At 38.9% G+C, this 18217-nt stretch overlaps 2 protein-coding genes across 3 annotated transcripts in view; one reads left to right on the forward strand and one right to left on the reverse strand.

The window, feature by feature from the left end:
• The window catches only part of PRKCZ (protein kinase C zeta), a 67399-nt gene extending 59765 nt beyond the window's left edge, over positions 1 to 7634 (reverse strand). The window contains exons 1-3 of one of the 2 annotated variants that reach the window (XM_027803372.2): positions 7500 to 7634; positions 6022 to 6224; positions 834 to 955 (exon numbers count right to left, since the gene is read on the reverse strand). In XM_027803372.2, coding sequence (XP_027659173.1) covers positions 834 to 955; positions 6022 to 6092 — 193 coding nt within the window. In that variant the 5' untranslated portion in view covers positions 6093 to 6224; positions 7500 to 7634. Of the gene's footprint in view, positions 1 to 833; positions 956 to 6021; positions 6225 to 6981; positions 7346 to 7499 lie in introns of those variants that run through there. The other variant, XM_055704516.1, reaches the window with a different exon arrangement.
• A 38-nt stretch (positions 7635 to 7672) lies between these two features.
• CFAP74 (cilia and flagella associated protein 74) overlaps positions 7673 to 18217 on the forward strand; it is a 92332-nt gene continuing 81787 nt past the window's right edge. Inside the window, exons 1-3 of the mRNA XM_055704514.1 lie at positions 7673 to 7787; positions 8489 to 8624; positions 11765 to 11862. The gene's annotated coding sequence lies outside the window, so the exon portion shown is untranslated. The remainder of the gene's footprint in view (positions 7788 to 8488; positions 8625 to 11764; positions 11863 to 18217) is intronic.

The raw sequence follows: 18217 nt of genomic DNA on the forward strand, positions 1-18217 counted from the left end.
ATTAAGTTTTTACTTAATATCCATTATCTTTGAAAAATGGTACACTGAAGTATCAGTCGAGTGAAAAAAACCCACAACATGAAATAAAGGTGACTAGAATTTGATTGGTCATTGTAGCTTACATCAGCACTATATTAACAATCAATTTAGTAGAACACTCCTTTAAATATAAACATCTACCCTCTGATTCTTGAAGAGGGTATGTTTATAATCAACACGACCATCAGTGACAATCATGCAGTTGCCAGGAACAACCACCATAAAAAGAGAAAACCAATTATTGTCACTGGAATTCTTAGCACCTACCTTCCATAAAACATAAAAATCCTCAAAGAGGTAAAGCCAGCCTTCTGGAATTACAATTGCATTGCTTCTCAGAAACACTTGTTTAAAAGAGAAATCACAATTCAGGAAACACAAATACCTATGTCATTCTGAAAGCTGACAGGGTTAAAAACATCAAAAAGTGATCTCGCCAAGAATACAAAATTGAGAATTTTGGGGGGTACAGCATTAGGTCTATGAAAGTGTGAAATTGAAACAAAGTTTGCATTCAGCATAGAAGTATGGAATAGCAAAATACTGAAGTTCTACGAAGACTTCACTTCTACAGAATTGAATTCAAGGGCTACCACAATCAACCATGATGCTTTGCAGCTCTTTCTTCTAGCTCCCTGCTGCTTTATAAGGCAGGTTTACATACCCTGGTGTTTAGGAACAAAAAGTAACTCCACAATATAAAACTTGTGTAAACAAGTTTCCTCAATGCCCCTTCTTTGTATCACAATGAACAATAAACCCAAGAATGCCCAAGTAGTATTTCAGTACAATACCTTCATCATCGATCCACTTGAGGGTAATTGGCTGCTCCTGTTGTAAATTACACATCTCATGCACTTCATCACAAAGTTCATCATAGCTCATTGATGCATCCAAGTTTGTTATCAGGATGTCCCTGCATGAGATGAAAACATAAGCTTTAACCAGAAAGTATCTGCATTAGCCTGCATATTCCAACAATTCCATCTATGGACACTAAGCTGCAAAGTCATACTTACAGAATCAGGATTCCTCATATGAATACTCCCACTAACATAAATTAGTTGCCAGAAGTCAACAGGATTACATCTTACCATGTTTAACTTTTTTAAAAAATACTTCAGGATGGAAGAAATAACTGTGTTAGTGATCTATTTTTAATGCATGTTTACTTGGGTAAGTCAAGCTCCCTTATTGTAACTATCAAGGTTTGAAGTGGTGTAAAACGATCCCAAGACTCAGTAAGAATTAAATTTTATCCGGGTACTTCTCCCATCGGGACAGAAGAAAAATACCAATTATGGTAAAATCCTTTTAAAATGTAGGTTTCTCCTCACATCCACTATATTGTTAGAGAGAAAGCTTTGGTTAGGTAAATTCTCAAAAGATATCATTACAAGAAAACTCGGATAAAATCTTACTCAAATTCTGCATCTTCTGCTCTACCTTCATGGTGTTTTGAGAACATGAACCCAATACTGAACTCCACTAACATCAACCACACAGTACGCTCAGGCATTTGTGAGAACAACTCTTGATTATATCAAGCCCACACAGTACTGTCAAAGTAGGACAAAGATTAAAAAAAAAAAACCAAACAGATTATGCAAACCTAAATATGAGGATACAAACTGGACTTTCTCCTGTTTTCTAAATAGGCTTCAAATGACAAGGAAAGGAACTAATTAAGTACAGGAAGAAAGAGGAGATGTACTCAAGTCATCTCAGCGCTTTCAAAACCTAGGGGATAGTTAGGAAAAGTTTTATATTTAATGGCTACTGGCACATGTAATTCTTTCCCCTCTTAGTTTAACACAGTAAGTTTACCAGAAGCTTCCCAACATGACTGAGATTTTCCTATTTTCATACCATGTGTCAAGTCATTTTAGAAAACATGTTATATTACATATTTTTCCTAGTCTCATCTTTCAACCAGAAGCCAAAAGGTACTACACGGAACTAGGAATCTTAAGTCCTATGACATAGACATATGACTTCTATGACATTTTAAATTATATGCACTAATAACTTTGTATTTTGCCTTTGCCAAGAAAAATTACAAGAAAAGCTCTAAGACAATAACTTAACTAAAGTTATTAAGAACTGAACTAAGTTTCAAATTCAGATTAAAAGTACTGCTGTCTTTTCAAGTGTACCTTTAATCTACAATTTGTTAAGTTCTCGAAGAACAGCAACTTAGTAATTCTTCAGAATAACAATGGGAAAAGAAACAGGCATGCTAACTGCCAACTGGTAAATCCACGTTATTGTACGATACTGAGAGCTGTCAGGTGAGGTTAAGAACATCTCCCTGTCAGAAAAAGTCTATTTTATGCACTTATGAAAGGAAGAGACCAAACCAGCTCTCAAAGGAGTGTCTGAGGTCTGGCACAACACCTTTCACCAAGACAAGGTCACCAACAAATGCAGCTCATTACTTAATGCCCTGCCACCACAAGCTACTCATGGAATGAAATAGCTAGATCTGTGGTAACTCTGGTCAATCACACTTTCACAAGTATCTAAATACTACTCAAAAACTGAAATTATGCAGGAAGACAATACTCCACTATGCACGCTACAAACTCCAAGCTGACAAAATGATTAGTATCAACCTTAAATTGTTAAAATTATTATAAACAGATGGCACTGCCATTCTACTAAGTTAATAAACTTGATATTGGACAAAACACAGGTGGACTATGCTAAATAGCACCTACTGCAGACACAAACATTAATAATATTTATTCAAGTTATTCTTATATCTCAATGATGTCCATGTTCTTTTGAAATTTACTGTGTTTCATCTTAATGTCTGTACAGCCACATTAGGCAATCAGGGCACAGATAAATGAAAATCTTTCATTCTTTTAATACTGATAAACCCCACAGGACACTTTTCTTTGTCAGATACCTGAAGTGGGACACTACAAAGTAATATGAAGTTATGTGTAAGTGGTTATAGCAAGAGAATCATTCACAGTGATAGATTAAGTGAGTCACCCTTTAGAACCAAGTTAACATACATCAAACTATACAGCATCACTGCTCTAAATGAAGTGATTTCAAGTAACCAGGTGTAAAACAGATAAACTAATTAACTGACATAATGAAATAAGAATTACACAAGTTAACTGCATAAGTAGATTACAAAACAAAGTTATTTATGCTATGCGAAGAACTCTGTCACACCCAGAAGCATGAATACCTGAGATACTAGGACTCCACAGACAGACTCAACAGTCATGTGCTTTAGAACTTCCTCCTGCTTATATTTTTAACTGGGATTTCAAAATGATATATTGTACTATTATTTTAATTTTTTAGCAGCTACCTGAATGAGCTCGTCCTTACTTCTGAAGTTGTCCAGCATCAATGACTTCCTGCAGTTTGTCAAATTTGTTCAAAAGACAAGTACTTTAATACTGAGATTTAAATGAATACTTTAATGGAGACACTGAGATAATCAGTTATACAGTCTACAATGCCAAAAGTCAGCTCTTATTCACAGAATTTGATCAGTACAACAAAACCAAAATTCACTGAGCTTAGAACTCGTTTTGTAAACTGACTTTTAGACTTCACAGTTTACGGAAATTACTGAATATAGCATTACAGAAACTACAGTAGTAGTTTATTGTAAAACATCATAATAATTATACATGAATTCTAATTGTGACACAAGTATCACCTCCTCCACTTCTGCAGACAAGCTCTACAGACACACTTGTTTTATATCAACACTATCTGCCAGCAAGTTATCCCAAACCGTTTACACTAAGTTCTATTTGTGTTTATAGTGCCTTCCCTTACAGAGCTAAGGCAGCTGGCCAACAGCAGTTTCAGAGAAGCGTGCACATCCATGCACCTCAGAAGTGCATCACACAATTACTTGAAGTTCGTCTGTTCCTTTCAACTTAAGCCTATCTATGACATGATTCAGAGGTGCAGGATAAAACTATGGAGCAGAAAATAATTACTAGTAACAGCAAATATATCTTTCACTCAGAGTTCAAGAAGCAGTTTACATGCATCTATTAAATAACCAAAACAAAACCATGGTGCAGATTAGTGATAACAAAACCCAGCTGATCTGCATTAACTATTGTGAACACATTTCAGAAATTACTGAGCAACAGTTAACAATGAACCACAGCATACAGTCCCATTTGCTTTCATAAATTGATTTCTTCTAAATTCTATTTCAACTAGCAAATTTCTGTACTTTGATGACTGGAGATTGTGTCAATATTTTGTTATATTTTGACATGACTTCTGACCACTAAAAGCTTACCTATGTTTTAACTAAGCAAATTTTCATATGAAAATTTAACCTATACATAAGCGAACTCTAAATCAACAGATTCTGCTAGACTTTCAATTGACAGGTGGCAAACCGAAGAAGTAAAAAGCCAAATGAGTAGGCATAAGGGAAAGAAGTCAGTAGCACAGCTAGAAATTGAAGCCAGCTAAAGTAAAATCAAACACATTTTCACACTAATTTATAAGAAAACTGGCATTTACCAAATTAGTACCACTGCTCTAAATTTCTAAACTCAGGACCTCAAACTACTCCATGCTGACTCGGTGGATAAGCTTAGCAAGAAAGCATTTTGTTTTCAATAAAATTTGGTGAGGTGACTTTTATACACGTTTAATGCAACATGGCATTTTTCTACACAATAGAAGATCTGCCACAGCAGTAGCAACATTAACTTATTTAGCAGTAAAACATCAGAAAAGATGACTCAGGACACCTAGCCAGTAAGGTTAGTTTAAATACTTCAAATCAAGTCTAAGGATTTAATTAAGCTAAATATTTAACTCCTCAAATGACTTAAACTTAGGTCTTGGAGGAAGACAGGAGAGACCAAAGCAACATGAGATTAAACATGTCTGAAAACCCAAATTTCACACTGAAGTAATAAAAATTCTTCCTGACTGCTGATGACTGAAGTGATAAAGGACCTTGACTTCTTCTTTATTGTCTTAAATCAGAGCTACAAAAACAAGCATTGTGAAAATAACTGAAGCAACCATGTTAACATCTCATTGCCCTTCAAAATGCATTAGTCAAATTACGGGGAGGGGAGCAGGGGAATCGGCCATCAAAAATTAAAGGGCAAACTATACAAGAGTTTACTTTTAGTATTTATTCACAGCAGGAAAACAAAGATTGTGTGTTTATTTGTTTTAAATCAATTAAAACTGAGTCTTCAACCAGCCTGCATAGGTTCATCTAAGTTTACTGATAACTTGCTATCTAAGCAAAATCCCCTCATTTCTCATATTTATTAAGTATTAATGGAAGTAATTCCAATAATACCTTCTAAAATTTCTGTAAGACAAACAAAAAAGGACAAACCCAATGGCACTCACTTATTACTTCAACACTTACTCTAATTTTCCAAGACAAAAAGTGCTGCAAGTTAAAATAGTATCTAAAAATCCCCACTAGAAAAGGACTCGTATTCAACTTCACATGTTTTGTCCCAAGGAGCACAGAGTCACAAATAGACATTTGTAAGTGCAAACGTGTAAGCCATAGTTCCTCCTAATTCCCGAGTAACCTGTAGAGTTCATTATGTAAGATTTGTCGTACCTTTATTACAAAGTAGACACAATGAAATGCAGTAACCGCATCTGGATGCAAGAGATGGATTTATACCTGTCCGTGACCACAAACGCTTGTAACAAAAGAGAAATCAATAACCCATCAGCCCAGCGTAACTGCATGCCAGTTTTGGGCATTTCCTCTTGTTTCAAGAGAAGAACAAACTACCAACTCTTTTCCACAACGAGCATGCTGCAGGAGTCCAGGTGGTATTTTAATAGCCCAGAAGTTTACATACCTGATCTGACATTAATAACAAATCTACCAACACCGTGGTTACTCTATCACTAGGTCAGACTATGAACTCTGCCTGATACACTTCAAAATTAGACAGGGCACAATATAGAGGAGAGAATACGCTGACTTACCCACTATAGTGTGCTTTCACTCTGATGAAGTCTTTGTTCAAATCAATTTTTGAGCCCATTCTGCTAGGCATGGTCTGTATTTAGCAGTCTAAATGAGATTTTAAATATATAGAAATAAGTTCATTCAAAACAGGTTAAGTCTTATTTCTGAACACCTTCACATGTGAAATACGCATTCCTCCTCCAGATGATTTTCAATCCAGCTGCACAGAAAGAAAACCAGAATATAGCTGAATGTACACACACTCTACTAAATGCATCAGTTGTGTCAAATTTTACGAACAGAAGTAGCTTTAAGTAGAACAGCAAGAAATCAAAAGGAAAATACACAAACCCATTGACCCGCACAGAAACTAAATGACATCAGTTAAAAACACCCTGTACAATTCAGTTTTACATAAACATCCCAAGCATTTAAGGATGCTTTTTAATAAAACATCCAACAGTTCCCTCTTGGGCAAAAATACTCCAAAGAAATGTTTACTTATTCATCAGTGCGGCTTCTGGCTCTTTTCTTCCACAGAGTAGCGTATTTTAAGTCAAAACAGTTTTTATATACATGGAAGCCCATTACCAATTAATGTTGGTTACAAATCTAACGCAAGAAAAGCAGAGGAGGAACTCACAGGGGTAATTTAAGTTACTTTGATGACTGGAGATTGACAAACACCTTGTTTATTCAAACTCACCACCCCCTTCCCTTACATATATAAACACACGTATACATATATACACATACAGGCAGCTCGCTAACCCCGGCCCGGGAAGGCAGGGCCGTGGGGACCAGGGAGGGACCCCGGCGGACGGCCACCCCCTCCGCCCCTCCCGGGCCGGGCCGCCCCCTCAGCGCGGGGCCTGCCGGACATACGGCGCGGGCGGCAGCGGCCGGAAGGCGACACTGTCGCCCGGGACGATCGCGCCAGGCTCCCCCCAGCCTCCGGGACCAGCCCTGCCTCCTACCTGCTCCGGCAGAGCTGGGTCCCACCTCAAGGAGCGGGAACCCAGGGGCCCGCTGCCCGCCCGCTCCACGAAGCCGGTGACAGCGGAGGGCGCTCTCCGCCTCGGGGGAGGGGGGGGCCGCGGCTCCGCGTCGCCGGGGCCCGCCTACACCTTCGCGGCCTCAAGTTGCTCAAAGTCCCGCGAGGAAGTTTCAGGACCGGACTTTGGCTCCCCGCAGCCCTCCGGTACCGGCAGGGCCCCGGGACGGGCCGGCGGCAGCGCGCGGCGGAGCAGGCAGCGCGCGGCGGGAAAAGCACCCGGTCCCCCCCTCAGCCGCCTCCCGCCTCCCCGCCCCGCGCCCGCTCCCGCGGCAACAGCACCACCGCGCCGAACATGGCGGACTAAGAAGGTTAGCGCCCACAGCCAATAGAACACCTCCTACGCTACCTGTCAACCAATAGCAAGCTACGACTCACCTGGAGCCAATCCCCAAAAGGATCCCGCCCACCTACGACCAATCATAGGCCGGGAACCGTTACCTGGCGAGTTAGGAGCGTTCACGACCAATCAAAAACGAGTGGGGGAGCGGTAATAGAACACCTGCATCCAATAGGAGAAGCCAGCAGCAGGCGCGGGGGGCAGATGCGGGCCGTCCGCCGCCGGTCATGCTCCGCCGTGGCGCTCCGGAGCCCTGCCGTGCCCGCGCCGCTGTGGCGCTGTGGTGGAAGGAGGCCCTAGGCCTGAGGGAAGAGGCGGCTGCGACCGCTACAGCGCTGCGGGGGCAGCGAGTTGGCGCCTCTGCCCGTTTTTTGCAGCCCTCGGGAGAGGTAGAGGCTTGTCACCGCGGGGCTGTGGCTTCCTGAGGTGGCTTCCTCCCGGCGGGAGGAGCGGGGTGGCTCGGGCGGCAGCGGCGGGCACCCCCGCGGGCGGGCGGCTGGGGGGCCGCCTCAGGGCTGGCCCAGGGCGGTGCTGAGGCGAGGGGCGGAGCGCGGGCGCCGCCCGGGGTCCCGCGGGGTGATCTGGCGGCGGCGGGGGTTCCTCCCGTGGGGTCCCGCAGGCCCAGCCCGCTCTGGGTCTCCAGAACACCTCAGGCGAAACAAACGCGCCCCCCCCCCCCCCCCAATAAACCCCCTGCCAGCTCCACCCAGGGCCCGGCCACCTCACCGCGGGGAGCAGCGTTGCCCCAGGGGACGCCGGTTTCCTGCCACGGGAGCATAAATCTCTCTAACGAGTGTAAACATCAAGCTGGGCCTGGAGAGGTGCATTCCGAAGTGTTAAACCAGGAAAACCGCGGGCAAGATAATAAAGAGGAAATAAGATAACAAAAATAATATTAGATTTCTGAGCGGCCAGAGCAGAGGGGAGAGGGGACAACAACTGATTACATTGTATTAGTGTTGTTGAATTAACCACAGTTTCACAAAGAGCAAGTCTGTGAAATGGTTTGTGCCTTTAGCTCTGTAAAGTTGGTTTGGTTGGTGGTTTGGGGTTTTTTTCCCCTGATAATACTTTGATCTTTTGATTTCAGCCTGTGGACCAGCTGTGGCTGAAGCAAAGCCCTCCACTGGGTACAGCAGGTGGGGGCTTTGCCCCTTCCTCACGTGAAGGTGCAGGACATTGAACTCGGGGAGGCCCCCGGTGGTAATGTTGTTTGTCCTGGCCAGGTAGTTCTTTCCCTTGTCTCCTCAAACCATTTCCCAAGCCAATGCGCTATCCAAGCAAAAGGTTTGCTTTGGGACTTTTGTTGATCTACTTATATCTGCCATTGGGCAACAGTAACCCACCAAATTTGAAAAACCAAACCAAGGTGTCACAAATGTTAGATATTTTTTTTTTTCATTACCTGGAGTTGAGCAGCCATAATCTGTATTTTGAAAATGGAGAAGAAAAAACCCACAACACCTTAGTCTCCTGCTATTACCTGTGTACACCACTTGCATCAAGGTCTTTTTAGATACCATTTAGCACTTTCGCATTGTCTCTGGGGGGGTTTGCATGTGCATATGTGTTGGTGAGTTTGCATCAGTGTAGCCCTGAGCCACCTTTTGGTGTCTCATTAATCTTCCAAAATACAAATAAATAACAGTTAATACTGGTTTATGTAGCAGTATGCTCATCAGTCTAGATGTTTTCTCTGATACCAAGGAAGTGCACCAAATGGTTTCATTTATCAGTTTTTAATCTGGATTATTCGTGTATCCACTGTTGATTTTATCTTAGTGGGAGCTGTCAATACAGTTTCCAAATGGGCTCTTAAATCTTCATGTGTTCCAGATTTCCTCTGCTTAAAATGGAGAACATTATGTAAGCTTGTCTACAAACATAATTCTTTCAGGGCAAGTTAGACTTTGATCTCTGTCATGTCAATTAGACGACTTCAGGTCCTTGAGTTGTTGGATTGAAAGATAAAAGGTAGTACAGTTCTTCAGAACTGTGATTTGAGATTTTCTGTGTCTTATTGTTGTTATTTTTTCCTACTGCAACTTATTGAGGACCAAAGGTCAGGTACGTTTTCAGTGCTTGAAGAAAATCACAACAATAGTATTTTTTACTTCTTGCAGAGATATTTTGTGGTTGATCACTTATTACTAACGCTGTTATTTTAGAAGTCTTACTTTGAGTTGGTTTATATTTTTTTATATTACAAGACTGTTTAAGCACTTGAATTTCTTACTAGATGCTTCCCACTTCTGGGCAGATGGCATTTTTTGGAGAGGATGTCAGCTTTGCTCTGTGCATTAGCTAACAAGGTTGTAACTGGTTTGAAAACGCAACATATTGTATGATCATTGTTTCTGGCATATTGTATTTGAAGCATAATCAACTTCTGTTGTCCTGGAGCTGCAAATCCCGAGTGTATTCCTGAGCTTTGCTTTTTTTTTTTTAAATTTTATTTTCCCCCAGATGGCACAGTATTGCACTTTTTGTCTTCTACTAAACCATCCTCGCCTGATGAAAAGTTGTAATATTGCTGTCCACTACAGCTAGGTTTGAAGAGCTGACAGGCTTCTAATTTTATTTTATTTTATCCCAGGTTTAAATAAGATATTTATTGCATCTAAAATTTTAGTTCTTTTTAAAATTATTATTATTACCTCTTGATATCATAACTCTTAGTCTGAAGAGCAGTCTATGAACTGGTTTGTTTAAAAAAGAGAAAGCTTAAAACCAGTTTTTTTCAAGTATTTCAGTTCTGTTTCGAAAATCAGTGTTACGATATCCAGCCCAACAAAATGGGAGTTTCCAATTCTTGCTTCCCTTTGTTTATATGATGAGCTTTGGCAAATCATAAATCTGTCATATGGTCTAAAAGGGTTGTTTTTTTTTTTTAAGAGGTGGGATAATTGATTTCCTTACCAGTATCAGTATTTCAGTTCTATGAGAAAGGAGTTCCCTCCTGCAAGAGAAATACTCATGAAGATTTGCCTTCTATTTTATTTTCCTGAAAGTCAGTGTGGCTTATTAGCAACCAGGGTGAATAGCAGCCAGTACTCCCCAGGAGCTGCTGAGGTCCAGTGTAAGTTACCTTCAGGAGGACATACTTAATTTCCAGAGCGTTCTTAGTGAAATGTGTCAGGATCTCAGGCTCTATGTTAGCTTGTGTTATGATCCCATCACCTCATCTACAGTGGAGCTGCTCCTGTTTTATACAGGTATGGCCATTGTGATCATCCTTCTCCACACATGTAATACTACATTCAACCTTAGGGCCCCGTTGTGCCACGGATTTACGCTGGCATCAGAGAGCAAGGATTTGCTAAGGCATCTGATGTTGGTATTTCAACTGCTGCAGCTTATATAGTCTGAAGTTACCTCATTATTAATTGTCTTTTTGACTAAAAGTTATGAACATCCAGAGTGTTGGTTTCCAAACTTAATGTCTCCCTCATCATTTCATTTTTGTCTTTGACAGTGACCTGGAAGCCTCTATTTAAGCATGTGTATCTGTGCAGTTCCAGCAGATGGCACAATATTCCTAGGCAACTGTCTGGGAAACAGTTGTATATACAGTGCTAATAAGTGCTAGTTCTTTATTTTAATGCTACAGGCTGTTGAGGACTGTTCTTTACAAATTAAAGGGAAAAAAATGATTTGGGGTCAATGATAGCATCAATCTAACGTACTGCTTCAGGTGTCAGATATTTGTATTAATGTCTGTTAATATCACTCCAGTGCAAGGTTTTTGTAGCTGTATTTTCCTTTTTAAAATTCTAGAAAACATTTGTTACTTAATGGGTCTGGAAACTCTTAGACTATGAAGTACAACTGCTTTAGCGCCTGTAACAAGAATGTAGTAATCTTCCTTACCTCCTTTTTCAGTTGGTGTCTTGAAAGAAACAGGCTGTGGTTGCATAGGAAAACTGGGCTGTAGGGGTATACATTCCTTGCTGTCATGAGCCATTATTCACAGAATAATTTGTCCTGCATGCTTAAAAACATGAAGCACTTAAATACCTCGCTGAATCCACAGAATGAAACCAAATAATTTATTCCAGGCTTCATGTGAAGAAAGTAGTGTCTTTTGACCTTTTCAGTGAAAGGAATCGTATGCCAAAATCTCTCAGAGCATTTTCTCTACATGCACCGCTCAAAAGAAACAACTAATTGTCAAATACAATTTTATACACTACAGTTAGGAAGAGATGAGAATATTTCTGGATTTAAAAGTTATCTAGCTTGGTGAATAGTGTAAAAATAATTTGGTATCACAGGTTTAGTACCTGTAACTAGTGTTTTGGCACAAATATCTACAAAACCAGGAGAAAAACCTAACAATATACAATTTTTTCCTGTTTGGTTTTAGGTCACAGGAACCATTTTCTCTTCAAGCTGGACTTCAGCATAACCAAGAGACAGAAACAAATTTTACCTTGTCATCTTTACTCATCCTGCTTAAAATCTGTAAGTAATGCATGGTTTTGGAAGGTACCTACTGCATCTGAAACTGATTGTGTGTATTGAATTTTATTATATTTTAACCCTTGTGCCTATTGTTTCCTCTGTGCATTTGCCTCTTTCTGATCTACTGATAGATGCATTTGTCTGATGGAAGAGCATTGTAACTTTTCCAAATAGCTCCAACCTCTCTTTACAAATAATCTCAGCAGTTCTTTTTTTACATTTTGATGTACAGATCTGTTCAAGTGCTTGTGCTTTATATTAACCTATTGTTATTCTGCCAGCAACAGCTGCTGTGCAAAGAAAGAAAAAAAAAAGGAGTAACCTAATGCTTACCCATTCATACTATGTGCTTCCACTTGTACAAGTTGGTATTGTAAAGATGAGTATAGATCCAGAAAAAGTAAGTCTGTGAATCCAGGCTACAAATGATGGAGAGAGATTTAAAGATGGTGCTATGCTTTTAAAACAAAGATCAGAGGATGCATATTGGTTATGGTTCATTTTGTTTCACAGGTGAGGAATTCAGCAGAGATGAAGACTCTGTCCTTGTAGTTTGGGAGCTATAGTTGCTATATTGATGTTTACATCTCCCCTTTCCACTGGTGTAAGAAACAGGGAGGAAAAGCTCTGTGTTTTAATTTTGGTAGTTCAATGAACACATCAAGTTGTTTGCGTTGCAAACACATTTGGTTGCGTAGAAGAAAGCTTAGCTAATTTATTGCTGTTAAAAAAATATTTTTGATTAGTAGAATGCAGTACACCATGTTATGTATTTCAGCATATGATGTTCATGCAGTTGGGTTAGTAAAACGATATGGTGGCTTATTCTTCTGAACGATACCTTTGGTTAAAATAAGTTAAGTCACAAGTGGGGCAACTATTGAAATATGTACGAAGCACTTAGGCAACGCCAGCATTGGGATATTTACCATATTGAAATGTTCATTTAATGGAGAAGGGGTTATAAAATCAGATGAAGAATGGTCTGAAACAAGACATCACATAAACTGTAAATAGAGAATCGTCACAGAAAAGATTTATTGACTAGCAACGTTTATTTTTTCTATAGCTCAGATCACAAATTTGTTTTTGACTGATACTCTGAATGCCAAGGTTTGAAAAAGCAAAAGATCTTGACTGAAAGGGATACTCACACACATGAAGGAACCATTATGGGAATAAGATTTTTTCAAGGAAATTTATTTATACACATAAAAATCTGCTAGAATGTCTTAAGTTTAAAGTTAGTTTTGCCAATGTATCATTAGACAATCAGTGTTTGACTAAAACAGGCATGCTCATAGATTGCTCATTGTTTCGAGATTTTCATGTTGAAGTGCTTTGTCTTCATCTTTATGACCTAATTATACATCAGTTTAGAAAGTCTGCCTGATAACGGTTATCACCATGTATCCCAGATCCTAAAGGGAAAAAGCTCTGTTATTTAACCCAGTGAGGACTGCTGAGTTTAATGTTTAAGGTGCTATTGCTTAACACCCTTTCCAGCAGTATGAGAATTGCAGATCACCAAGAGAAACACTCCAGGTCTGCTGTTAAGATGTGAGTGGGAGGCAAAGGTGCTACTGGACTGAAAGCATAACATGTGTTATCAGTCATAGCTAGGAGGGTCTTAGCTCACTGTCACTACCAGTTGATCCATCTCATCTCCAGAGCACTATCTCTGGCTTACAAAAGGCTTTTCTTTGAAAGAAATACACCTCTTTAGAAACAAAGATCGGAGGATACATATTGGTTATGGTTCATTTTATTTCACAGGTGAGGAATTCAGCAGAGATGAAGACTCTGTCCTTGTAGTTTGGGAGCTATAGTTGCTATATTGATGTTTACATCTCCCCTTTCCACGGGTGTAAGAAACAGGGAGGAAAAGCTCTGTGTTTAAATTTTGGTAGTTCAATGAACACATCAAGTTGTGTAATTAATTAGCAAGTAGCTCAGCTAGGACCTTCATTGCTTAAATGACTAAAACTATTGGGATTGTTCCTACTACTGAAGGTTGCTGAAGAATCATTGCACTCACTATATGAACTCCTCACAGAATAGATTATGTACAGAGATATTTTGCAAATTTAGACAGAAAGTTACAGAGTTGTAAGTTCTTAAACTTATGACTGGGTGGCAGGACTTGCGGATTTTTCTACCCTTTCTGTGCTGAAATTACTTTTTATTTTTTTTAACTGCTCTATCCACAAAGTACTTGTATGTTTTCGACAAAGTTGACCAAAAAAAAAAATCCTTCTCATTTTCTCCCTCCTAAATGCTTCAATTAAAACATCATTAGGACAACTAGTTTTTAAAGACAATTGTTGCAAAACCAGGGGCAGTCAATTCTAGTTTTGCCTCAGTAGAAGACGATGGGTATCCTGTTACTACTTGAATTAGTGACTTCAGATTTTCAGCTACATTAGGACCTTTCCAAGGTCCTTTAAAAACTTTTCAAGGTTTTAAAGATTTAATAGGGATTAGAATGATGATTTCAGACTATGAACAAAAAAACAGATAAATTGAGAGAGACGGATACTATCTTCCAATATATGTGAAATGTGAGTAACCAGTTCTGTGTCGTTCTAGAACGAAAATGTGTTCCCACAGAATGTCATCTTAAGCAGAACAAACCAGCAATGTGCAGACATGCAGGCTGCTTTTCAGACTTTTTACTCTTTTTGCCAAGCAAGAGACAAACTATTGTTTCTATTTCAATCAATGGCAGTGAAGTTATTAAGTCCAATGGGAATGAATCTGGGCCAAATGCCATTAAGCTTGGATAAAAATTATAAGGCAGAGCATTAACGTATTTTAAGATAAACTGGACTAAAGCATATATCCTACATAACATCAGAAATCACCATGGTAATTCTTTGCAGATTTTCTTGCTGGATTGAATATTAGTGTTTTTCTAGCCCATGTTAAAATAGACAAAATGAATAATGTTTCAAGACTATTTTAAGTCAACACCTCCCTTACTTGTCTTCCTTATATAAGACAGAAGCACCCAGAAGCTAACTCACTTTTATTGACAACATGTTAGCCAGAAGGATAAAGAATTCTATGGGTAGCCCAAGATATGTATGTTTAAAAGCAAATAAAACCAAACCTGTATGCTGCTGTATTCATTTTTTCAGTATATTTAAACAATCTGTCTCTGTAGAAACACAAATTTTCCCCACTTCCCTTTTGTTATATGTTCACCAGCACATAGTACGCTATAAATCACAGAGGCTTCTTTCTTCTTGCTGCATAACATGGTCCTAATCCTTTAGAAAGCAACAATCCCTCTTATAAAAGATAGCAGTGAAAGAAACTATGCAAGAAAGAAAATGACTGCTTCTACCATGGAAGACATGCAATTGTCATTTCAGAGGGTGGAAGAAAATGATGAAAATTTTAAACAAAAAAGACTTAACCCTGAGGATCAAGTTTTCACCTTGGATCCTCAAGAATCCTCTTTCTATTGCTTTCTCTGAATCAGGCTTAATGGTGCTGCCCTAACTTCTCATTATTGGTCCAGCCAGCATTCAGTTTGATGGAAAGACAGGCATTCTTAGTTCAAAATATTCCAAATCCAAGAAGTGCCTGCTGGGTTCTTCAATAAGCCTGCACAGAACCACCATTTTAGGCAATCTGAAAATAATCATAGCTGACATATTAAATGTTTCTTCTTTATAAAGTACAGGTTCAATTTTAAAATACTATATGCACTATGATTTATAAATAACAAATAGAATCCTCCTGTCTTTTATATCTATGCATGTACGAGCTTGTATGTGTGAAAGTTGCACACACAGCCTGGAAAGATAAGGGTAGGATAATTCTAAATATAGATACAACAACACAGTAAGTTTAAGATGTATAGAAATAGATCTTTTGTGTTTCTCTAAATCTGAAAGAAATGTAGCAATAAAGGAAGAACAGTCTGGATGGAGTCCTATACCAGATGTTTTACAGATTACTCTGTATTTCATCAATCTGTATTTAATCTTAAGACTGTAGTAATACTGGAATAGCTCAATGGCCTATATATTATTTTGCTACTTCCATTTATACCTGTTCCACATACCTACCTTTTAAAGCTGGCCAATTATTTATTACTGTGTAAAGAAAAATGTCCTCCCTAGCCCATGCGGTAACCCAATGCATGAAAATTGAGAGTTTTGTGATATTTGTGCTGGCAAAGGTAACTCCCAGTGCTCTTGTTCAGATTACTTTGTAAGCAGCTGATGCAAACGTGTATTTGTTAGTAACTTGTTACCCAGTGACTATGTTAAAGGTGTTTGGGCCAAAATCACAGGGTTGAGTTTCTTGCCTTTTATGTAATACTCATTGGAAGGTACAGAGGTTTGTAAACTGCGACTTTTAGTCTCACTGTTTTTCATACCTGTGTGATGAGATTGTATTGGTTTTGCCTAATATGTTATGCCAAAGAGAAAGAAAATTTCCTTTTTCCAAAGGATGAAATACTTTTCAAGTGAAACAAAGGGAAAGACAACTGAGTATCAGGTGAAATAGAAGTATTGCAGGAGTTAAAGCAAGGAATAAGTTTCCAAAGGTTGGATTCCTTTCACAGGAATTTATACATAAATTTCCAAAGCTACTCCGGATTCAACTCCCTCTGACCAACTTGCTAGACTGTCTCTTCCTTAATTACACAGAAAGCTTATACAAATTATTTTTGCTACTTCTTTTCCAGTTGAGTTTTTAAACTTGTTGGGGTAAGTATCTCTCAGATATATCTTTAAAATCCCAGTAAGCTAGGAGCTGTAATACTAGTTGGGACATTTTGTAATAAATAATTGTATTGTGTATTATTAATTGCATGGTAGGAGCCTGATCCCACTGGCTTTTTAAATGCCAGGCTTTCTGCTGAAGTTGTTAATGGATCCTGTGAACACAAACATTTGAGCTTGTGACTCTCAGGTTTCCCTTACCTTTACTTCTTCCTACATCAAGTAGTTAAAAAAAAAACAAACCACAACCAAACAGGAAACAAAAAAACTACCCCCTCCCATCTATTTGCAATAAAGTAAACTAAGCCAACAAATTAAGGAATATAACTCCAGAGCAAAAGAGGTACAGAAGGCAATATTTTGTTTATGAACGTTCCCAAGGAGCACAAACTGTATGAGAAATCTTACCTTAACCAGAAGATAATTGTTCTCTGTTGCTTAATGTTTTATGGTTACTATAGGAATATAAAAACTGTTTAAAAGCAAGCACGAAATAAAGAATGTACAGTCTATTTCATAAATATTTTTTTTTTACATCCCTTATCCCTTAATACATCTGTAGGACACTATCAGAAATCCTCTTCTTCTCAGGTGAAACCTGCACTAGTTTGCAGGGCTAATTATTGTTGAACAACTTAGGTAACAAGTATTTTTCAGGCTTTGAAACTATTTCAAATATTCTTTGTTTTCCTGAGCACCCATCTCCTTACTGTCTTAAACTATTTCAATTAAGCATTTAAACAGTTCTGAAAAGTTAAAATATTTTTGGTAAATCCCCTCACGGAAATTTCATAAGCTTTGCCTGAAAAAGGAAGTTCTACCATTAGTTTGGGTGCTCTTCTCTGCGTGAGCTGAAACGACAGCCCTGACAAAAGGAGCTTGTGAAACTAATTTGGTTAAATCAGTACAACTTTGTGTGTGTGTGTGTGTGTGTGTGTAGATGAGACCTGCAAGTATAAAAGCACTTTTCTTTGGTTTCTAATGTTGTCTGTCTTTGCCCTACTTGAGAATACAAAGAGCAATGCTTGTAACTGCTGAGCATTACCGAGCTCAGTAAAAGACGCACATCAGCAGCTCCATGACAGACTATACTAAAAGGTGGAGATTGGACACTGGCCTGCAGGGATCTTTCATTCAGTGGAATTAGTCCTGAGTATTGGTTGGTCTTAAATCTAGAGTGATCTAAAGAGGTTTCAGATGTTTCAAAAATTAGGGATATTTGGATTTCTTTTTTTGGATTTGTTTTTGTGGAACAGTGAAGTCCCAATAACATCTGATTAGTTCTGTTGGTGCTATATTTTCTGACAGCCTGGACTTAACTGTCTTCTCAAATTTGTTTTACTGTGCAGGACTTAGTAAAAGGAATAGCCACGACATAAAGCTGGTATAAGGAGAGAACAGATCCCTAATGCATTATGTAATGATGGGCTTAGATCCTCAAATTCATTTCATTTAAGACACAAGCTATAAAGGCAGAAGTACAGTCTTTCTCATTTTCAGCAAATCCATCCAAATAAGACATGTTTATTGCCAATTTTTTGTTCAGTTTTCATTAAGAGGAATTAGCTATCTGTGTTTGTAACATATATTGCACACAGCGTTATTATAACATC

This window comes from Falco cherrug, chromosome 3, assembly GCF_023634085.1.
Source record: "Falco cherrug isolate bFalChe1 chromosome 3, bFalChe1.pri, whole genome shotgun sequence".
NCBI lineage: Eukaryota > Metazoa > Chordata > Aves > Falconiformes > Falconidae > Falco > Falco cherrug.